Genomic DNA, 24,786 nt, shown 5'->3' with positions numbered 1-24,786 from the left:
AAAGACATAGATGGGATCATGCAGTTAGCCATTAAGGTGGATAGGAGATTTCGGGAGCGGCAGAGGGAGAGACGGTCTGGAGTGTTGCCTTCCTCATCTGCGGACGAGTCTACCGAGGTACCCGGAGACGAGCCTATGCAATTGGGGGCCACTCGACTATCTTCCTCCGAAAAGAACCGCCGCCGTCTCAAGGGCCTCTGTTTGTATTGTGGGGGTCCCGGTCACCTTGCTGTTGCTTGTCCGCTGAAGGCGGGAAAAGACAGGGCCTAAGTGATACTTGGGGGGTTCACTTGGGCCTGTCGAGCTTTTCTCCCTCAGATTCCGTATTGATTCAGGTATCAGTCTCTGTGACCGACCGTTCTTGGAATGGATCTGCCTTTGTGGATTGTGGGGCGGCCGGTAACTTCATTGATGAAGGCCTGGTGCACCGATTGGGCCTCATGCCCATACCCTTGGCCAATCATGTCTCTGTATGTGGGTTGGATGGCCGTCCACTGTCCAAAGGCAGTATATCTTTTAGGACTCCCTCCCTTCGTCTGTCGGTGGGGGCTCTTCACTCCGAAGATATCACCTTTCTTATCTTTTACTGTCCTCTCACTCCTATTGTCCTGGGGCTGCCTTGGTTGAAAAAACACAACCCTGAATTTAATTGGGAAACTGGTGAAATCACTCGGTGGGGAAGGTCCTGTTCGGATGTTTGTCTCACTCTCCCTCTCCGTGTGATGCACCCTGATCTTCAAGCTCTCCCTCCTCAGTACCGCGATTTTGCGGATGTTTTTTCTAAAAAAGAAGCCAACACCCTGCCTCCTCATCGCCCCTTTGATTGTGCCATTGATTTAGTGTCTAATGCCAGACTCCCTAAGGGTCGTTTATATGCGTTATCCGCACCTGAGTCCCAAGCCGTGGACCTCTACATTAAAGAAAGTCTTGAAAAGGGGTTTATTCGGCCCTCAAAATCCCCGGTAGGGGCGGGGTTTTTCTTTGTAGAGAAGAAAGATGGGTCTTTACGGCCCTGTATTGATTACAGAGCCCTTAACAAAATTACGGTCAAAAATTCCTACCCATTACCCCTCATCTCCGTATTATTTGACCAGATTCGGGAGGCAGTGATTTTTTCCAAAATAGACCTCAGGGGGGCCTACAACTTAATCAGAATTAAAAGTGGAGATGAGTGGAAGACCGCGTTTAATACTCACTCGGGGCATTTTGAGTATCTTGTGATGCCTTTTGGTCTAGCTAACGCCCCGGCAGTCTTCCAAGACTTTATTAATGAGGTCCTTCGGCCTTTTTTAGGGGGTTTTGCCGTAGTTTACTTGGACGACATTCTCATTTTTTCCAAGTCTCTTCCCGAGCATCGGCAGCACGTCCGCCTGGTGCTGCAGAGGCTACGGGAGAATCATTTATATGCCAAGTTAGAAAAATGTGAATTTGAAGTGTCACAAGTGACTTTCTTAGGGTATATTATTTCCCCTCAAGGTTTCTCCATGGATCCATCTAAGGTTCAGGCCATTCAATCCTGGGCTCGCCCAACCACGCTCAAGGCCATTCAGCGATTTCTTGGCTTTTCTAATTACTATCGCAAATTTATCCGCTCCTTCTCGGACATCGTGGCCCCCATAGTGGACTTGACCCGGAAAGGGGCTGACCCAGGACAATGGTCTCAACTGGCGATGTATTCTTTTGAAAAATTAAAGAAAGCGTTTTGCTCAGCCCCAATTCTGCACCACCCAGATCCCAGGCTACCCTTTTTAATCGAAGTCGACGCCTCTGATGTGGGTGCTGGAGCAGTCCTGTCTCAGAAGGGGCCACAGGATCTAAAGATTCATCCCTGTGCTTACTTCTCCCGCAAGTTCTCTCCAGCCGAGAGAAATTATGATGTAGGCAATCGTGAGTTATTGGCCATCAAATGGGCGTTTGAGGAGTGGCGTCACTGGCTTGAGGGAGCTCAGCATACCATCACGGTGATCACCGATCACAAGAATCTTTCTTATATTGAGTCTGCCAAACGCCTCAATCCACGACAGGCTCGGTGGGCACTCTTTTTCACCAGATTCCGGTTTATTATCACCTTTAGGCCAGGTTCTAAGAACGTGAAGGCGGATGCCCTCTCCCGCAGTTTCCAGACTTTCCAGGGATCGGAGGTGAAAGCATCCCCCATCGTCCCTTGCTCGGTCATCATGGCGGGCCTGACCCAAGATTTAGCCACCTTAGTAATTGCTGCCCAAGCGTCGGCTCCTCAACAGACCCCACAGGACCGTCTATTTATTCCCCAGAAATTACGGGAGGCGGTTTTCAGGGATTTTCACTCGGCAAAAAGCTCCGGGCATCCAGGTATTGCCAAAACTTTGGAACAGTTAGCCAGGACTGTTTGGTGGCCCTCTATGAGGCAAGATGTCGACAGATTTGTGGCCTCATGTCTGGTCTGTGCGCGACACAAATCTTCTCGACAGTCTCAGATTGGGCCGCTGTTTCCCTTGTCCATTCCTGAAAAACCATGGTCCCATATTTCCATGGACTTTATCGTTGACCTTCCTCCGTCTAGCAAGTTCACCACCATCTGGGTTACTGTGGATAGATTTTCCAAAATGGCTCACTTTACTCCATTACATGGGCCCCCTACAGCTAAACTCCTAGCGAATTTATTCATCACCAACATTTTTAGGCTTCACGGACTCCCGGTTGATATTGTCTCGGATAGAGGTTCCCAGTTCGTGGCCAGGTTTTGGAAGCAGTTTTGTTCAGCCTTAGGGATTCAAGTCAGTCTCTCCTCTGGTTACCACCCGCAGTCGAATGGACAGACCGAGAGGGTCAACCAGGCTTTGGAACAATACCTCCGCTGTTTCGTTTCAAAGTGCCAGGACAATTGGGCTGAGCTTATTCCATTAGCGGAGTTTGCATATAATAACTCTTATCATACAGCTATTAAGAGCTCTCCTTTTTTCTGCAACTCTGGTTTTCACCCCAAATGTAGTTCTTTCATGCCCCCGGTTGATCCGTCAAGATCCTCGTCCACTGTCTCGTTTTTTAGGAAAGCCTGGAAGAATGTACACATAGCCCTTAGACAATCCTCAGCCCGGTCTAAGATTTTCTTTGATAGGCATAGAAGACCGTGTCTCTTTAAAGTGGGTCAGAGAGTATGGTTATCCACACGCCATATTAGACTTCGACAGCAATGCCCCAAGCTGGGTCCCAGGTTTATCGGTCCATTTCCGATTATCGGACAAATCAACCCGGTGGCATTCAGACTTCAGCTTCCCAGGTCTCTGCGCATCAATAATGTCTTTCATTGTTCCCTGCTCAAACCTGTCGTCGGAACCCTTCCATCCAGCTCTACACGTACTCAAAGACCTGTCTTGGTTAGGGGGCATAAGGAGTATGTGGTGGAACATATCTTGGATTCCAAGGTAGTCAGGGGTCAGCTCAAGTTTCTTGTCCATTGGAAGGGGTTTGGAGATGAGGAAAGATCTTGGGTCCCAGAAAAGTTTTTGCATGCGCCCAGGCTAAGAGCGGAGTTTTTAAAAAAATTTCCCTGGAAACCGGGTTCTAAGGGTTCGGTGACCCCTCCTCAAGGGGGGGGTACTGTTACACTGCTGTCCCGGACCCGCCGGGACAGACAGTGTAGACGAGTGCCGGGGGAGGCGTCGGGGGCGTCGCGCAGCAACGCCCCTAGCTTCCGTCCCCACGGCATCGTCAGCAGGCATCGGGGCGTTGCTGGGCAACGTCCCCGAGCGTCTCCGTCGGCTCGCCGGCGCACTGACGTCATGCGCCCGGCAGTGCAGCGCACGTCAGCGTCGGCGGGGATTTTGAATAAAGAGCCGGCGTCTGCCCAGGACAGGCGCCGGTTATAGCTTCTGCACCTCAGGGTCTCAAGTGTTCCTGGTTCCCACCTACCCGCTACTCCTGGTTCCTGTGTCCAGTCATCCTGCATCCTGTCGTTGATTCCCAGCCGTGTCCTCCGTTCAGTCTCCTGTACTCCTGGTGTCCGTGTGTTGTCCTTTATCCGTATCCGGGTTCCCGCCGCTGCCTGTTGCCTCCTCGGTGCACAGATAAGTGGGGTCTACCCCCAGACAGCCCTTACTCGTATTTTGATATTGATGGAACACCTCTGTGTATTGTTACACCTGCTTGGGATATTATTGTGTTACATCTTTGCGTATTGTTACGTCCACTCTGTTGTCCACGGAGCAAGGGTGACCTCGCCCTTCTTGGGTTAGTTAGCTATCCCCTTGTTCATCCTTGGCATTGGTGGCGGCGTTGTCAACCCTAAAGACCTGGTGGCATCGGGGGCGGAGCCTGACTAACGGGCTCTGTCGAACGCGGCTATTATAGGCGAAGCCTAGCTCAGCACGCGTCCGCCAATCTCATTCGGTGACAACGGAGTCAGGGTTGGCGAGGACACCCAGTTATCATAACAGATACTCAAAGGTGGGGTGACAGCACGACTACGGTGCTCAAAGGCACCTGGTTTGAGTGCATCTGCAGAAAAAGGTACATATGCAGTGCCTAGGTCACATAAAACACCTTTTATTCATACATCAGGGGCTGATTTGCTGTTATGGTTGTGGCATTTTACAGCGTAACCTATTGCCTTAGGTTTCATAGGCATCAGATTTGTCTATAGGCAGTTATACCAGTATGTGTGTATTGCCCGTCTTTCCTGATAGACTTTTCGAATTTGTTCATCTAGGCGTTCTCTACATCCATATATGGTAAACTTTTCTTCCCAGGTACAGGTAACAAACACAACAGACTCCAAATCATGGTTGGGTTTTTGCCCTATATAGTTGACACCTTCCGTTCTCCAACTCCAGAGCATCGTAGGAGGTGTTCTCTTGATCAGGGTTATCGAACTCACAGCACTATTCCATGCCTGGATTCCGGCAATAACTGTGCTACCAGACCAGGCCAATATATACTAAATAGGGGAGCACCGCACTGTGAGAGGTGTTGGATGAACTCTCCTCATCATGGATGCCAGTCTCCGGGGGCTGAGAGCGTGCCGTTGGATATCAGTTCCAGGGTCTTTGGACTTCCCATGAAGCCCTCCTGTTGATCTATGTGCTGGAACTCAAAGTGGTGTGTTCTTTCTTCAGGCACAACACCTTCTGCAGAGATGGCCCATTCATGTTCAATCTGACAACTCCAGGGTCGCCGCCTATATAAAAAAACAGGGTGGCATGCGCAGTCACGCAGCCATGAAGGATGTGAGACGGGTTCTGCTTTGGACCCAAATCCACCCACATGCCTTATCAGTCATCTTCAAACCCGGCGTGGACAATTGTGGGGCCGACTTCCTAAGTCGACAAGAAGTACATCAAGGAGAATGGTGTCCCAGTCTTCAAACGCTGGTGAGATGGTGGAGTCGCCCTCAAGTAGACCTGATGGCATGTAGTAACAATCACCAGTTGTCCTGGTACTTCACAAGGATGCTAGATCTGGCTGCGGTGGAAGTGGACATCCTGTCAGCTCTCTGGCCTTATCAGTTTGTCTACCTCTCCCCCACTTACCGCTGTTGCCCTGTGTGCTTCAACGGATAAGAAAGGAGGAAGTCATGGATCTCCTGTTTGCTCTGGACTGGCCTTGCTGGTCTTGGTACACAAATCTGACATCTCTGTTAATAGACAAGCCATGGCCTCAGCCTCTTCAAGAAAACCTTCTCAGCCTGGGAAGTTTCGTCTTTCCAGAATTAAGACATCTTCAGTTGAAGGCGTGGCTGCTGAGAGGTTCACCCTTGAGGTGTGTGGGACTCCCCACTGCAGTGATCCCTACTATGATGCAGACACAAAAAAGATTACCTTAGACTACTACCGCCTCTGGCGCGCTTATGTGTTTTAGTGTGAAGGGCATGGTGTCTCCCCTACTCTTTTTAAGAAATCACGGCTTCTGTTTTTGCAAGTTGGTCTTGCTTCTGGGTTGCACTTTTGATCTTTCAAGGTTCAGGTCTTCTTTCAGAAGAGGTTGGCTCTGTTACCAGAGGGGCACACGTTTTTCCAGGGAGTGTTGCGGTTGCAACTCCATTTGGATTTGGTCCTTGGAATTTTGCAATCCTCGATTTTGAGCCTTTGGAGGATGTGGATGTCAAGGATCTCAAGTGGTAAACGGTGCTCTTGCTGGCCTTAGCTTCGGCCAGACATGTCTCTGAGTTGGGGGCTCTATCCTGATGCCCCCCCATTTTGTTTTTTTAGAAAGGACCGTGTGGAGCTCTGTTCCAGACTCTCTTTTCTGCCTAAGATCATCTCGGTTTTCCATATCAACCAGCCAATTGTGGTACCAGCGTTTTTTGATGACACTCCTGATGCCAGGTCTCTGCATGTGGTCTGAGCTCTCCACATTTATGTTGCTCGGACAGCCTCCGTCAAAAAGTCGGATGTTTTGGTTGTAGCGTATGATCATGGGAGGTATGGCTGGCCGGGATCTAAGCAGACTTTGGCCAGATTGATTTGACTTGCTATCCGGCAGGCTAGTGTTGCCAAATGCTCGGCCCCCTACTGCTTCTAGCTCAGCAAATTATACACGCTCTGTGGGACCCTCGTGGGCAGTTGCCCGAGAGCTTTTTATTTAAACTTTTGTCCGGTTCTACCGGTTTGATACCTTTCCTGCTTCAACATCTCAGTTGGGCCACTCAGTTTAAGGGGTTCTCAGCGATGTCCCGTCTGTGTTGGGAGCTCTGGGACGTCCCCATTGTAACTCCAGTGACACCTAGTGGATGAAGGAGAAGACTTTTCTCTGAGTCCACAGGTGTCACTGGATGCCTTCCACCTTTGCTTGGTTATGTGTCCCGACCTTGAAACATTCTTCCTGCCAGGGTTAGTTCCGGTTAGGTCTGTTGGAACCTCCTTGTGTTCTTAATGTCTGCTTGCAAGTTACTCAGTGTTGTTTATCACTATTTCTTCCCTTTCTAATTTGTATGTGTTTATAGTAGAGAAAAATAGAGAGCGCCAGAGGTTTCCACCACCTTTAGTGCAGTAAATGTGTCAAATGTACAAATAATCAAAACATTTTTGAAAAAATTGACATATTTTATTAAAACGTTTGTAGGAAAACGTGTGGTGTCTCAGTTCTTTTGAAGACAGTAACAACCCAACGCGTTTCGTCTTTAGAAAGACTTCATCAGAGGTTTAAAAAAGACACGATCAGGAATATATGAAGATGCCTCAAATATTTTCACATTATATGATGGAATTCAATTAAAAGATAGAGGTCGCAATCTTGAATAGGTGTTATAACAGGGTAAGGGATTTTAAACATCCATGTATGATGGGGCTGTTGTTGGTCCCATACTTTTCTAGATGTGAAGAATCTTCACAGAGTTGTCAGAACAACGCTGGCCGTAAATAGAATGTCTGATTAGGACTGGACTGAATTGAGCAAGTATAGGTGAACGTTCAGCAGGGTCAACCGGGGTCAGATGACCTTAATTTCTTCCTGATAGTATCTGGGATAGACAAATGTAACGATAAAGGCAACAGCAACGTCCAATCCTTTATCGTTACATTTGTGCAGAACCACTGTAGCATAAAGCCACTATACAAGTGTCTTCACAGCAACGTCTGTTCGTGCGGAATCAGTTCCGTTCTTACCACCTTATCTACCCTAGATAACTTCTGGAAGAACCACAATAGCCTAAAGCCACCGTACTAGTGCCTTTACAGCGATATCTGTTAGTGCGGACTGAGTTCCACCAGCACCATCTTGTCTATCCCAGATACTATCAGGAAGAAATTAAGGTCATCTGACCCCGGTTGACCCTGCTGAACGTTCACCTATACTTGCTCAATTCAGTCCAGTCCTAATCAGACATTCTATTTACGGCCAGCGTTGTTCTGACAACTCTGTGAAGATTCTTCACATCTAGAAAAGTATGGGACCAACAACAGCCCCATCATACATGGATGTTTAAAATCCCTTACCCTGTTATAACACCTATTCAAGATTGCGACCTCTATCTTTTAATTGAATTCCATCATATAATGTGAAAATATTTGAGGCATCTTCATATATTCCTGATTGTGTCTTTTTTAAACCCCTGATGAAGTCTTTCTAAAGACGAAACGCGTTGGGTTGTTACTGTCTTCAAAAGAACTGAGACACCACACGTTTTCCTACAAACGTTTTAATAAAATATGTCAATTTTTTCAAAATTTTTTGATTATTTGTACATTTGACACATTTACTGCACTAAAGGTGGTGGAAACCTCTGGCGCTCTCTATTTTTCTCTACTATCCTACCTATTGTCTCCCACTAACAGGGGAGTCTCTTTAGAGCAGCAGCCTTTCGTGTGGCGCGACTAGAGTCACTCCTAGTTGTATGTGTTTATATTTAACTCCTCTTCAGAAGTGTGTTCTCTTCCAGCTCCTTCCGGGCACAATCCTTATAACTGCCTGTGGGGGGGAATTAGAAGGGGAGGAGTTGGCCACACTCATTTAAAATTTAAAGTGCCCGTGCTCCCTGTAGTTGCCCTTCTAATTCCCACTGTAACTTTAGTGACACCTGTAGACTCGGAGAAAAGGATTTACAGTAAGTAAATTGCACTTTTCTTAATTCTGCACTTTTCTTAACTTGGTTTAACAATATCTGCATCATGTATATAGTATTCTCAGGACACCTTGGTAAGCTTGATTAATTGAATTATATAATTACAGTATAATTGAATTATATAAGATTCTACAGATACAAATAAACTTGGCTGCTTTTTGCTGTAGGATTGCACTTTTATACATACAGCAGATGTCAATTTCTCCCTCTACACAGCATGATATTTTTAATCAGAGCAGTGTAAAGTTAAAACAAATAATGAAAGGCAACAGCTTCAAATCCCCAAAACACTCCAAGACGCAAGTTAGTTTGACATAAAAATCTGGAATCTTTAAAATGACTACTCAAACAACTCAATCTACCCAATTTGCACCTCATGTGCACTAAATAAGACTGGCATGAAAAGACAGTTTTGTGTAGATATCTATAAGTTACTGTATACATTGTAACTGAATACTAGATACTTTTGGTTGAACACTCCTATAAGGTACCTCAATGACAGCCACATTTCAGAATTTGCACTTTCCTCAGTTCTGACCTGATGGGCTTTTGTCATACAAGCGACATGAGGTGCATACAGAAGAAAACAGATTTCACATAGGTGACAAAAGTCTTACAGGAGACTACATACCTCCCAACTAGTGTGGCCAATCCCGGGATCGGGATCGGCGGGATCCCGGGATTTGGCCTAAAAAAGTCCGGGATTTCAATCCCGGGATTGGAGAATCCAATCCTTGGATTTCGGGATTAGACTGCGCATATGCAGTCTAATGCCGGGCAGCGTCTGAGCACTCGCTCAGACGCTGCCTGGCTGTTCCGGTAAACTGACCCGGCGTGCGGCCTGCGTAGCGTGACAGTAGAGGTCACGCTGCGCAGGCCACACGTCACCAGTGACCGCCCGCCCACCTACCCGCCGGCCTGCCTCCGCCTGCCCGCCTCTTCTCAGCCGCCCGCCTGCATGCCAGCCTGCCTCCGCCCGCCCACCTGCCTGCTGTCTTCGATGGAGGTGCACTTGCCGGGAGGCACCGTGCACCTCCAAACCCACTCCCGGCCGCCCGCCCGCTCCCTTATGTAAGTAGATGTGCGGGTCGGCCGGGGTGGGTCCAATGCTAATAATGAGCTTTTTGGTTTGGATGCCAATCCCAGGAATCCCGGGATTGAGCATTTTTCAATCCCGGATCCCGGGATTGAAAAAATGCCCCGGGATTGGCATCCCTACTCCCAACAGTCCCGATTTTAGCGGGACAGTCCCGATTATCAGGGCCTGTCCCGCTGTCCCACCCGCGGGCGGCAGTGTCCCGCGGTGTGGGGGGGCTGTTGGGAGTCCCCCCCTGTCAGCTGCTAAGCAGTGGGGAATAAACGCTGTGCGCATGCGCACAGCGTCTATTCCCGTAACCAGGGGGCTGGGGGCATGGCTAGAGGCTCACAGAGCCTCTGGGTCATGCCCCCATAGCGGCAAAATGGGGGCCTCGCGGGAGAGCCGCATGTATAGGCCACGCCCCTACGGCGCGCAGCAGCAGCGTCCCGCCGGCTGATCACACAAAATTGGGAGCTATGTGACTACAGAATCACCAGCCCACGCACTCATGCAATGCACACCTGGGCCTGGAGATGCCACTGAAGAGGAACCTGAAGGCCGCTATGGACGCTGGGGGACACTGTAGACATCGGGGGACCACCGGAGCACTACCAGGGGACCAGGCAAGTATGGAAGAAAATATATATATTCCAAAATCCCAAAAAAATCCCTTATCCAAAATGCTTGTGGTCGCGAGCATTTCGGATAAGGGATACTCAACCTGTATCATGTTTCTCACACACACACTAGAACTTTATACTACTAAGGAAATCTACCTTGTAATTTGTTTTTTTGTTTGCTATGTACGGCGCTGCAGACACTTTGCGGCGCCTTATAAATAAACGTACTACTACTACCACTACCCTACTTAAGCAGAGGAGTCACGCTATATAGGTTGAGCCACAGTACAGGCCAGGCCACATCATCAAGCCTCTGCAGCCTTCCATCTTCACTAGGGGTTGGCCATTATCTGGAATGGTTCCCTGCTCTCCTGGGCATCAGGGAGAACTGTCCAAAATGTCTGAGTCTCCCAATCATTCTGGTAGAGCGGGCAAGTATGTTATAGGTTTGCGAATTCTTCTGAGGGGAAGTTCCTAAATAAAGTTGTTTGACATCATCATTCAGTTAAGTTTGTATTTGTTACTGAATAATAGAGGGACAGGTAGGTTTCTGGAGCTCAAAATAAGCTGAAGCTATAATAATAGCTCCTCCATACTGTCGATACTGCAATGTAGAAAAAAAATATTTATAATAAAGATCATCAAACGGAGAGAGAAGAACTGTTGGAGATTTAGATCTCACTGAGGGGCAGATGTACTAAGCCTTGGAATTTGATAAAGTGAAGAGATATAAAGTACCAACCAATCAACTTCTAACTTTAAGGTTAATTTTCAAACGGCCGGTAACATGACAGTTGGGAGCTGATTGGCTGGCACTTTATCACCCTCCACTTTATCATTCTCAAAGGCTTACAGAGTGCTCTAATCGAAATACATTAAATTACTTGGGCTATACATACTATATTTAAGCACAATTCCTAACTTGACGAAACAAAATATTTAACATGAATATGGTCTCTGGACAACAAACATGCCATATACCAAGTGCAAATGTCTTAATTCTTAATGAATTCACTTTTCTCGAGATTCAGGTTGTTAAATTACTTGCAAATATGGACAAAATATACAACCAGAAGTTCACAGACCATGAAAGCCGAAGAAAACTCAGCCCCAGGATAAATGTCAGGACACAAGTCACAATAGTAGAATGAAAGTGTCAAACAGCATATTAATAAACACAGCCACATATGCTGCAATGGAATATATAAAGATTGCAGATGGATGTGATGCTTGTGGTTAGAAGACCAACAACAGAGGTCTGTTAAGTACACTTACCTTTGCCCAGCCCCCTAGTCCCAAACTCTCCCTTCCCACAGCCTAACCCTACCCTCCTACAGCCTAAATTTAACCCTCCACATTTGTGTTCATACCCTAACCTTCTTACCCCGCACCCTAACCATACACCCCGTAGCATAACCCTAACCCCCCCTTCTTAGTGCCCAGTCATAACTATCTCTCCCTACAGCCAATACCTAACCCACCCCCTAATGTCTAAACCTAACCCTCTCCCCTGCGGCCTAACATGTCCTGGCATATGTATAATCGGGATGCCGACAGTCAGGACTCTGCCGCCAGCATTTCTTATAAATGTTGGTATTCCGGCCTCAGTCTTCTGTCAGCGAGTTGGAATCTGGTGCATATATAATTTGACTGCTGGCATTCTGCCCTCTGGATGCTAACCGCATCGTGCTGCAATGTGGGCAGTGATGTTAGGTAGTTGCAGTGCTTTGTGCATGTACATTGTGCTACAGTACCAGCTGTCAGCCGAAAGCTAAAGTCTCCTTCACATGCCACAAGCATTCAATCATACATGCCAGTTGTATAACCTTTGTTACATGCACATGGGCAGTATGAAGGGTGAGTTACTGAGCACCCTTACACATGTTTTTAGCAGCATTACATCAGGAGCTACATGTGTATTAGCCTAGGGAAGGCATTTCTAAACTATGGCCCTCCAGCTGTTTTTGGAAACTACAAGTCCCAGCATGCCTTGCCACAGTTTTTCTATTAGGGAATGCTAATACTATGGCAAGGCATGCTGGGATGTGAAGTTTCACAACAGCTGGAGGGCCACAGTTTGGACATGCCTGGTCTAAGGCACCTGGGACATTTTAGCAAAGGAGTATTTATGAGATAATTATTAGGTGATAACTGGCAATGTGTGCCCTCCTCTTTGACCTGCTCTAACTGGATTCTGTATAAGCCAGGCAACAAATGATTAGAGGTTAACCAATCAGACCACTGGTATGTGCAGTCCCAGAGGCGGAACTAGTGAGTTGTGGGCCCAGGTGCACAAATATGCCCCCCCATACTCTAAATAGGAACAGTATGCCAAAAACTTAGGGCATAGCTTTGTGGGAAAGTGGCGTGGACACATAATAGTTTCAAAGTACTGAAGTGTCCGTTAATCACATTACACCACATAGTAGCGCCACTTGTACCCATTGCTCTAGGCAGAGCCCCCGATACCCCTTTCAGATCGCATTTTTCAACCGGATTATTGCCAGATCGAGGTGCGATTTGAAAGCGCTAAAGTGAATAACCAGGTCAACCAACCCAGGTTATAAGAAGGGTTAAAACAGGGTTTCCCAGTGTATAATGAGCGAAAGGGGTTTAGTGTGAAAAAGTAGGACCCAGGATCAAAATACGGGGTCCAACCGGGGATATCGATCTGAAAGAGCCCCATAGACACACTGTGCCAGGATTACACACACCCTAATGCCCATTACACAGTCATACACTGTAATGCCAATTACATGTTGTCAAACACTGCAGTACCCATTGCACATTATGCCGCACACTGTAGTGCATATTGCACATTATGCCGCACACCGTAATGGCCATTACATATTGTTGCACACCGTAATGCCCATTACCGCACACTGTAGTGCCTATTACACAATGCTGCACACCGTAATGTCCATTACATATTACGAGACACACCATAATGCCCATTACACATTATGCCACACACGTAATGTCCATTACATATTATGCCCCCAGTAATGTTCCTTACACATAATTCACCCGTAGTGCCCCTTAAATAATGTCCACATTAGTGCCCCTTACTAAATTCCCATATTAGTGACACATACTGTAAATGGGGAGGATAGAACTCACCGCCTATGTAGTGTGCGCTCAGCTCCTATGCTGCTGAGCAGCTTATACCATTGCCGACAGACATTTGAAATATGGCGCAGGCTAGTGAACCAATTAGAGCTTGCAGTCCGGCAATCAATCACTAACTGTGGCTGCCGGTCCATGAACTCTGATAGGCTGGCGAGCAGGTGCCATATTTCAAATGTTCTGTCAGTGCTGGTTTGAGCCCTTTAGCAGCCAAGGAGCTGAGCGCACACCACCCAGACTCATGGGCAGTGAGTGGCCATGCGCTGCTCCCCCCAGGACCCAGCATCTAGGCTACCTATGTCTTACCACATGTTCATACCCTCAACATACCCTATTCCCCCTATCTCCTTCAAACACCCCATATATTGTTACCCCCAACACATCCCACACTTCAGTTTCTGTTCCCCAACATATACCTCCTCTATCCTGGCCACACACACCCTATTCCTCCCATCCCACATGACGCCCTTTATTTTTATGGTACTCTTTACCTAGAACGGCGCCCGTCGCGGGCATCGCGGGTACATTTATGCCTGCCCGCGACGCGACCGACGCGATGCCCGCGATTTTCCCATTGAAAACCATGTTAAACCTGAAAAATCGCGTCGGTCGCGTCGCGGCCGGCCATAAACGTACCCGCGATGCCCGCGACGCGATCTCACGATTTCCCATAGGGAACAATGTTAAAAGTCGCGATGGACCCGATTTTAGTGTTAAATGGCTCAATCAACCCGATTTTGCCATAGGAATCAATGTTAAATGGGCCACAGAGCCCATTAACCCTTAAATGTCCCCAAAAATTTTTAACGCCACCCCACGATCCACGCGAACCCGAAGCGTGGCGAGCGCAGCGAGCCCGCGAGGGGCGGCGGTACGCGTCCTACGACCTTTTCATGCCCTACTATCCACGTCGGCGTGGTGTGAGAATATAATAGTGTGGCGAGCGCAGCGAGCCACCGAGCCCGAAGCGTGGCGAGCGCAGCGTGCCCCGCGAGGGGACGCGGATACCTTCACAGTTATACGCGTCCCCTCGCGGGCTTCACAGGTGTCCGTGGCGACCCGGACACCTGTGAAGCCCGCGAGGGGACGCGTCTACCTGTGAAGGTATCCGCGTCCCCTCGCGGGGCTCGCTGCGCTCGCCACGCTTCGGGCTCGGTGGCTCGCTGCGCTCGCCACACTATTATATTCCCACACCACGCCGACGTGGATAGTAGGGCATGAAAAGGTCGTAGGACGCGTACCGCCGCCCCTCGCGGGCTCGCTGCGCTCGCCACGCTTCGGGTTCGCGTGGATCGTGGGGTGGCGTTAAAAATTGTTGGGGACATTTAAGGGTTAATTGGGCCTAATTCAGGGTTAATATGGCCAAATCGGGTCAATTGAGCCATTTAACAGTGAAATCGCGGTCAATCAGCCTTTTTTAACATTGTTCCCTATGGGAAAATCGCGGTGATCGCGGTAATCGCGGGCATCGCGACCATCCAATTTTACCCGCGATGCCCGCGATTACCGCGATCACCGCGATTTTTACCCGCGATGACCACGATTTCAATCGTGGGCGCCGTTCTAGGTAAAGAGTACCTTTTATTATACTGGTTGTACTACATTGGTAGTTGGTGGAGTTAGTTGCAGTGTGGGCGGCTGGCTGGTCTCCGGCTCCTTCCTACAGCCTGCGCGCCAGCCACTCCCGGTGCATGCAGGCTGCACTATGTCACTACGAACTAATTCTGTAGCACAGGCAGCTGTGATGGCTGGGGTAGCAATGCCATGGATCGGATCCACAGCAAAGATCTGATCCGCAAACCCCCCCCCCCGGCGCACAATCCATTCCACGCTTGCCCCCCTCCCGCGGGTTTCGCAGGCCCCCGCACCCACGCCGGTCACTGAACTTTAAGTTTAAAAAAGAAAAAGGACGGAAACGGCAGCAGCGGTGCAGAGCAGCGGGCCCCAATGAAATGGCTTGGGCCCCGGTGCACATCACCGTCTGCACCGCCAGTAGTTCGGCCCCTGTGCAGTCCAATAAGTAAGATAGGTCTACAGTATGTGTTACCAGCTTTATGAGAAACTCTCTTAAAGGAAGAGCAAACAGTAATTACATGTTCAAACTACAACCTATATTTCTGCCTTGGATCATATAGTCATAAACAATAATAGTTTCTATGGTTTATAAATCATGACTTTAAAATTCGGACTAACCTGTTTTGTGACCGAACCCGCGGTGGTAACCTGACTGTGTCATCATCACTGTCTGTTTCCTGGCGCTCAGCAGATGCAGAACGGGATTCCATAGAATTTGAATTTTGAGAGCTCTCAGGCTGTGCTTCCATATTTGAACGTGCATTTGGTTGTTCTGGGACTGACTTTATGCTATCGTGATCCATTTCCAGACTGTTGGCTTCGGGTTGCAATGTAGCTAAAATAAAATACATTTATGAATAAGTAAAAGAAGAAATAATGGTTTAATATATATGTGTTTAGTGTACTATATATATATATATATATATATATATATATATATACATACATACACAAACACACACACACACACACACACACACACACACACACACAGAGTCCAAGACTGCCGGCACTCTCAAATGACAAACAACAGAAGGTATGTGTACACAGAGTCTAAAATAAAACAGCACTCAGGAGGCAATGGTAACTTTCAAATGACAAGGATGTGTAATAACATGAACCCGAGCTTTCAGGGTTTAACCCCCGTCTTCAGGCCACAATCCTACAGAACAATACACACATAAATACCCTAACAGACATACACACGCCCTCCACGCTCCGGAGCCAGGCCGCGCAACGTGGAGCAGAGGGTACCCGTAAGTGCGCGTCCTGATGACAACTTCCGGTCAGTACGCGCAGCCTGGCTCCGGAGCGTGGAGGGTGTGAGTATGTCTGTTAGGGTATTTATGTGTGTAGGTTATCTGTGTATTGTGCTGTAGGATTGTGCCCTGAGGACGGGGGTTATACCCCGAAAGCTCGGCTTCATGTTATTACACATCCTTGTCATTTGAAAGTTACAATTGCCTCCTGAATGCCGTTTTTTTTTATTCTGTGTGTATATATATATATATATATATATATATATATATATATATATATATATATATATATATATAGTAGGAGAGATAAACTGCACGCACAAACAAGTTCAGCCACTGAGTGCCCGGCTCAGATAAAATGTTGTATATAGAGACAAGACTGATAGCCAGCAACATCAGATTTTTTAAGAAAAAAGTTTTTATGGCATATTTGATTTAAAGTGCAAAGTGACAAAAAATAAAAAGAGGAGTCCAGCTGAAAAAGCATTAAATACTTAGCAGTAACAGCATGATGTAAATATGAGCCAGTCCTCCTCCACCTTCCCCCTCACTGCCTATAAATGTAAGTCTGTTTCATTTTATTCTTATGTCTTGATAAAGGGCTGAAGCCTGAAACGTTGACACACCCCAGTATTACTGTCATTTTTTGAATCATCTGACTGCCGCCGCGCAGTAGTTTGAAAATCTCCAGATGCTATCTACCTGTCTGCATTACATTTTTTCCATTTATTTGGCAATGATTGGCACCGGAGTTGCTGTACCCTGCTGTATGAGTACCGGGACCTCTTTTGCTGTATATATATATATATATATATATATATATATATATATATATATATAGAACACTTACCCCCCCGTAGAAGGATGAAGACCAGCACTCAGACGCAGGTAAAGGTGAAGAAAAAAACGTGTTTATTCCATAAGTACAGGTAATAGCAACACGGGCTGTCCCGACAGCCGTTTCAACTGGGCATCAACCAGTTGTCATCAGGGGAACAGAGCACTCAGCAGCCCCAGTTTAAATAGTGTAACAATTGCGCCAAAACATATGTTAATGAGAGTACTATGACCTTACAAATTAGGTCTGACATCATCTGAGCCCCGTCAGGTGGAGGGGGCGGGTGGCGTTGGAGTGAATGACAGCGGGATTCCCCGTGCTGGCAGCCTGTGATAGGCTCGCTGCGGGGATCCCGCTGTCAGCTGAGTGCGCGCTGCGTTGCTAGGAGATGGACACTAGCGTCCAGTGGCAGTGAAGATGTGAAGAGGGAGAGTGAAGCTCGAGGAATGCGGGCGGGTTGGACGGAGGTGATCCCGTCTGTATGACTAGGACGGGGGCTGTCTCTTTGATGTCAGATCTACAGCCAAAACCACAACACAATCACAGATGCGGACGCACGCAGTGCGGGGGTTGTCAACACAGAGGTGAGCGTTGACACACCGCCGCGTCAGCTCCCCAGAACAACGAGCGCTGACATACCACGGCGTTGGTTACACTGACAGGGAGTCCCGTTGATATATAATCAATTCTGGTGTGTGAACAGCGGATGCCCACGGCAAGCATGGGATCATAGCTAATGAAGAGCGCCGACATGCAGCGATGTCCGCTCTGGTAGCACCAAGAAACATAATAATCGACAGAGGCACTGCACTGCAGGGATGGGAATATACACATTGGTGTCACTGTACCTTATGCTGAACATCTACCAATAAATGAAAAATGAGGTAGACACCACGTCGTGTCGACTATATGTCAAAAGGTCAAAACAGTTATAACTGAAAATAATCATATTCGAGCCAGTGCAAATTAGCAGACCAATAAGGTAATATCATGGCAGTCATAGAGCAACATGTGGGCACACGGCGGTGTCACCACGGCAGACTGTCTGTCAATTGGCAGACTGTCAATTGGAATCTAACACCAAACTTATTGTAGAGCTGGAACAATGAGTTGGAGACTCTGAAGATGCTGTATTGGCTATACGTAATACTGTTGAGCAACAAGAGAGCTCTATTAATGTGCTATCCATCAAACTAGATGATTTGTACAATAGACACCTGCGCCATATTATAAGAGGCCATCCTTTGGGGCCTGAGAGAGGTGACTCTGCTTGATCTCCACGTCCAGTCAATGCTAAATTTCTATACTTTAAAAACAAAGAAAACATTCTGCGAGCATATCCTAAAATACCGTCTCTTCAGATCCGTGACTTTCAGGTCCTAATCTTCCAAAACTTTTCAATCCAAGTGATGCAGAAAAGACAAGAGTTTTTTTCTACCTGCAAATTGCTCTTTGACTGGAAAATCAAATTTGCCATTCACTACCCAGCAAAGCCATTTTCTTTGACACCCCATTTGCAGCCAGATCTCATTTCCATCTCGATGATTCAAGACCTCCCTTTACCCCACGCCCTCCCCTCCCCCAGATTGACTTAAATAACCTTACAATTGACTTGTTATTGTAGGGTTTCCATCATTTTGGGGAGTAGTTGCTACCTAGATTTAAGTGCCAAGACGTGGAAGCCTCTTAAGGAGAAATTACATGTCTACAAAAGTTAATTGTTGATATGTTTTTTTTTATAACTTTTATTTATTTCCTTTTTCTTTCCTTTCCTTTCCCACTCTCAGATCCTCCTTGGGGATAACATGCTATGATTGTTATTCTCTGTGGCATGGCCCAGCTCACAAGGATATGGTTAGGCCACAATATTATGTCACATCTTTCATCCAGTGGTTTTGTAAGATTGGTATAGGATGACTAAGTCTTCTAATATTACACAACCTGTATCTAAGGTAGTATATAACACCCTTAATTTCATTTCATGGAATGTGGCTAGGCTAAATTCCCCTATTAAGCATTGATGGGTTCTTCATTAAATATTTTCATCCTGATATAATTTTTCTTCATGAAACTTATTGGGTAAATGCAGAAGATAACACATTGCGGAGTCCCTGGCTCAGGAATGCATTTCGGCCCCCTTTATGAAGAAAAAAACTTTGAGTAGCAATACTCTTTAGTACCCACCTGCAATATGAACTTTGGGATTCTGTGATAGACCCAGAGAGCAGGTATCTGCTTTTACATGTTCTTATACAGAGAGAGCGCTTTATATTGGTAAATATTTATGCACCCACTGACCCTAACCAATCTTTTTATAGAAAAATGTCTCACTTACTGTTGGAAACTGATACTCCCAGCTTAGTCATAGCAGAGTATTGTAATGTTGTAGATCGGAACGCTTAGATAGGTCATCATCTCTTCAGGTTCCTCACAATAGACCTTGGGAGGGATTCATATTCTTAATGGTCTTGTCAACCCCTGGAGGATTGGTCATGGTAATAGTAGGGAATATACTTTCCACTCTTGGGTGCATAATACTTTGTCAAGAATTGATTATTTTCTTCTGACAGCTGGTTTGTTCTCCAGGGTTGGACACTCTGCGATTCATTGTATTCTGATTTCAGATCTTGCCCTGATTCAACTGTCTTGTAGTTCTAGTTATTTTTGCCGTTTCCCATTATACCTCACTCGAAATGATTATTTTAAACAATATCTTAAATACCACTGGAATAACTTTGTTGATGATAACATTACTCATTGGGACACATCTGTGGCGTTTTGGGAAATCGTCGAAGGCAGTGATGAGGGGATGGGTGATCTCTTACTTAGCCAAGAAACATAAGGTTTATTTGTCTAAATACAAGGAATTATATGACTATATGGTATTGTCATATAATACTTATATTACTTGTGCCCTCTTATTAGAATATTACAAAATTGGCAACAGTTCAAAAGGTATCCAGATAGGACGGTTGGCGGTTGAGGTAACTGCGTTTGTAGATTACTTACTTTTGTATTTGGGTAATCCGGACGTTTGCTTATCCCTATTAGATAAAATCGCCCGTTTTGGCAAAGTATCGGGCTTTGTAATTAACATTGATAAATCATCTGCTCTTTCCTTAAGTGATGAGGTACAACCCTCTTGGGCTCGTGGCATTGGTCTACATTGGGGGGCTAAATATATTAAATTTTTAGGAATATATTTACCTCATAATATAGTCAGACTTGTACTCTCTTAATGTTAAACATCTTATCTTGAATTCACTCAATGTGCTCAGGGATTGGCGCCGCCTCCCTCTCTCATTTTTAGGCGGAGCAGATCTAATTAAATTGATTGTAATTTCCACGAATTTTATATCCTTTACAGGTATTGCCAATTGTACTCTCTAAATCAGATGAGGCTACCATTAAATCCTTTTGTTCACTTATTGGAAAGACAAAAAAAAAAAATTAGTATGGTGATACTACAAAAGACGAGGTTGAGAGGTGGCATCAATTTCCCAGATATAGGGCTTTACTTACAAGCTGCCCACCTATTAACCCCTTCCCGACATTTGACGTATATATACGTCATGGCCGGGATGTACTTCCCGACACATGACGTATATATACGTCATGACTTTAAACATGTCTGCTGTCCCTGATGTCCGGCGATCGCTGTGATTGGCTGTTCAGTGTGAACAGCCATTCACAGCGTTTTCCTGTGTTACCGACGAATCAGACGCTCGGTAACACAGGTGTCAATCACCGCCGGGCGTCAGGGGGCATGAGGGGGTTCATCGGTGACGACGACACCTCACCCCACCTGCCCCCAAGGCTGTGATTGGCTCGTCGGACCGACGAGCCAATCACAGCCAAGGCGCGCCATTTAAACTAACGGTGACTGCGCTGCAGACGCCATTCCGTTCTGGAATTGCGTTCAGAGCGGTCACCGGCCACTCTGTCCTGCTATACATACCTGAACCTTCCCTTATACTTACCTGATCACCGCTGATCACCGCTGGTAGCGTGCTGCCAGCAGCTGGATGCTTCCTGGATCTTGTGACTTCCTGTGTCCTGCTGCTGCAGTGTCATAGAGTCACAGATCGTGATAGATAGTCAGAGATAGTCAGAGATAGTCAGAGATAGTGAGAGATAGTGAGAGATAGTGCTATATTTTGTGTCTGCTGCACCCCCTTTTGTGCTGATCACTATATCTGAGCTGATCAGCAACTTTTTGGGGGTGCAGAGTTTTTTTTTATATATATACACCTGTCAGTTGCACCAAAGGTTGTGCTGCCTGTGCAACTGACTGCTGCCCCCCCTGCTGCCCCCCTTTTGTGCTGATTAGTTTAAATTAATTAATCAGCAACTTTTTGGGGGTCCAGGGTTTTTTTTTTTTTATATATACCCTGTCAGGTTGCACCCCCAGTTGTGAGCCTGCTGCCCCTCACTGCATCACTGATCTGCAGTTTTTTTTTTTTTTGGAGAGTGCAGTGGGGTTTTGTTTTTACACCCACGTGGGTGTCCTGTGGCCGCTGAGCGCTGATCAGTGACGTACAATCACTGAACAGCATTTTTCGCACAGGGATATAATTTTTTTTCTGCAGTTTTTTTAAATTGTTTTTTTTTTTTTGGAGAGTGCTGTGGTATATTTTTTTAAATTGTTTTTACACCCACGTTGCTTTTGTGGGTGTCCTGTGGCCGCTGATCAGTGACGTACATCACTGAACAACATTTTTGGCACAGGGTTGATATAATTTTTTTGCTGCAGTTTTTTTAAATTTTTTTTTTGTTGTTTTTACACCCACGTTGCTTTTGTGGGTGTCCTGTTGCCTTTGAGCGCTGTTCAGTGACGGTCGTTACTGACCAACATCTGTGCTCAATTTTTGGCGCAGGACCTTTTTTTAACCCCTTCAATTTTTTTTTTAACCCCTTCAATTTTTTTTTTTTATTGGGATCAAATTCCTGTATAAAGTTTTTTTTTTTTTCTGCACTACATACACACTACACACTACATTCCACCCGTGTTGAAATAAAGTTTGTACCCCCCCTACACTATACACGTGTTGAAACACAAAAATAAAAATGGCATCCCAAATGTCATCCCAAATGTCATCCCAGTCCTCCAGAAGAATGTATTTAGCGGAGGAGGCATATGCCATGCTTGCCTCTGACTCTGACACAGCCAGTGAGGCAAGCGGGGAATTTGAAGGATTCGTCTTAAGCTCCTCTTCCTCCTCTGGTGATGAGGGACCCCCTCAAAGACGCCCCCGTAGAGCAGCTGAGACCCCCCCCAAATGATTGAACTCGTATGGACCCCACCACCAGACAATTTTGAGCCCCAGGTTCCTGAGTTTTTGGCCATCCCAGGAATCCAATTTGATAGTACAGGTCTCAGAGAAATTGACTTTTTCAAATTAATTTTCTCTGATGATTTTATAAATTTAATGGTGGACCAAAGTAATTTATATGCCCAGCAGTTTATTGCTCAAAACCCCACGTCATCATTTGCTAGGTGGACCCCTGTAGATGCAGTAGAGATGATGACGTTTTGGGGTCTGGTGTTACATATGGGCATAGTAAAAAAGCCAGAAATTAGGCAATATTGGAGTACAGATGTTCTGTACAGCACCCCATTTTACCGTATGGCCATGACTCGGACTCGTTTTGAAGCAATCCTTAAATTTATACATTACACCGATAATGCACAGTGCCCACCCAGAGATGATCCCACCTTTGACCGGCTATTCAAAGTCAGGCCGGTCATTGATCATTTCAGTGCCAAATTTGCAGAGATGTACATCCCTGACAGATTTATTTGTATCGACGAGTCCCTTATACATTTTAAAAGGAAGGGTTAAATTCCGCCAGTACCTTCCCAGTAAGAGGGCAAGGTATGGCATAAAAATGTATAAACTGTGTGAAAGCACCTCAGGGTACACCCACAGGTTTAGGGTATATGAAGGGAAGGATTCAAGAATTGAACCGCCAGAATGCCCCCCCTCCCTCGTAGGTGTTAGTGGAAAAATTGTCTGGGATTTAGTGCACCCCTTCCTGGATAAAGGTTATCACCTCTATGTGGATAACTTTTACACTAGCATCCCCCTGTTTAAGGCCCTTGGTTCAAGAGGTACAGCAGCTTGCGGTACTGTGCGCAAGAACCAAAGAGGCCTCCCAAAAACGCACATTGCACAAGTACTGAGAAGGGGTGAAAGCAGGGGAATATGCACCGAAAATATGTTGTTGGTCAAATATAAGGACAAGAGGGATGTCGTTATACTGACAACAATTCATGGAGACAGTACCACCTCCATCCCTGTACGAGGTACCAGTACCCACACCTCAAAACCTAATTGTATCCTAGATTACAATAAGTACATGGGCGGAGTGGATCTTTCAGATCAGGTACTGAAGCCGTACAGTGCCCTGCAGAAAACAAAAATCTGGTACAAGAAGCTGGCCGTGTATATCATCCAGATGGCACTGTATAACGCTTACGTGCTATTCCGTTCTACCAGCCAGAGGGGGACATTTATGCACTTTCAAGAGGAAGTCATAAAGGGCCTAATATTTGGGAACCAGCAGGCAGAGGGCCCCAGTACTTCTAGTACTGGCCCCCGTATTGTACCAGGGCAGCATTTTCCGAACGAAATCCCCTCCACTGCAAGAAAGGGCAGGACACAAAAAAGGTGCAAAGTTTGCTATAAAAAGGGAATAAGAAAGGAAACTATTTTCCACTGTGAAACTTGCCCCGACAAACCCGGCCTATGTATAAAGGAGTGTTTTAAAATATACCACACATCTATGGATTATTAGGTTAATCATTTCACCGTGCTTCGGGGGTCTTGCAAATGCCACATAGCACCCACCATTCATTCCACCAGAATCTGAGCTGCAAAATCCAAAAATCACTCCTTCCCTTCTGAGTCCTGCCATGCACCCAAATGGTATTTTTTGGTCACATATGAGGCATTGCCGTACTCGGGAGAAATTGGGGCACAGATTTTGGGGTGCTTTGTCTCCTTCATTCCTTGTGAAAATGAAAAATTTTGAGCCAGAACTGCATTTTTGTGTAAAAAATTTAATTTTTCATTTTCACTGCTCAGTTGTATCAAAATTGGTGAAACCCCTGGGGGTTTGAAATGTACACTATACCCCTAGATGAATTCCCTGAGGGGTGTAGTTTGCAAAATGGGGTCACTTGTGGGGGGGTTCCACTGTATTGGTGCTTTGGGGGTCTTGCTAATGCGACATAGCACCCACCAACATTCCACCAGAATCTGAGCTGCAAAATCCAAAAATCACTCCTTCCCTTCTGAGTCCTGCCATGCACCCAAATGGCATTTTTTGGTCACATATGAGGCATTGCCGTACTCGGGAGAAATTGGGGCACAGATTTTGGGGTGCTTTGTCTCCTTCATTCCTTGTGAAAATGAAAAATTTTGAGCCAGAACTGCATTTTTGTGTAAAAAATTAAATTTTTCATTTTCACTGCCCAGTTGTATCAAAATTGGTGAAACCCCTGGGGGTTTGAAATGTACACTATACCCCTAGATGAATTCCCTGAGGGGTGTAGTTTGCAAAATGGGGTCACTTGTGGGGGGGTTCCTAACTTTTAGCATCTTATGGTGCCTAGAAACCTACATGGTGCCTAAAAAATAATCTCATAAAAAGGAGGCTCCAAAATCAAGTAGGTGCTCCTTCTATTATGAAGCCTGTGGTTTGGTCAACGTGCACACTAGGGCCACATATAGGATATTTATGAAAACAAA

At 46.3% G+C, this 24,786-nt stretch overlaps 1 protein-coding gene across 3 annotated transcripts in view; it reads right to left on the bottom strand.

The window, feature by feature from the left end:
• Positions 1-24,786, bottom strand: part of DCAF6 (DDB1 and CUL4 associated factor 6) — a 345,809-nt gene that overhangs the window by 66,687 nt on the left and 254,336 nt on the right. For all 3 annotated transcript variants that reach the window (XM_083173172.1, XM_083173173.1, XM_083173174.1), the window contains one exon: positions 15,554-15,770. In XM_083173172.1, coding sequence (XP_083029298.1) covers positions 15,554-15,770 — 217 coding nt within the window. The remainder of the gene's footprint in view (positions 1-15,553; positions 15,771-24,786) is intronic.

Source organism: Crinia signifera, chromosome 2 (genome assembly GCF_055691185.1).
Source record: "Crinia signifera chromosome 2, ASM5569118v1, whole genome shotgun sequence".
Lineage (NCBI taxonomy): Eukaryota > Metazoa > Chordata > Amphibia > Anura > Myobatrachidae > Crinia > Crinia signifera.
The sequence above is the reverse complement of the archived record's forward strand: the minus strand, read 5'-3'. Positions and strand labels throughout refer to the sequence as shown.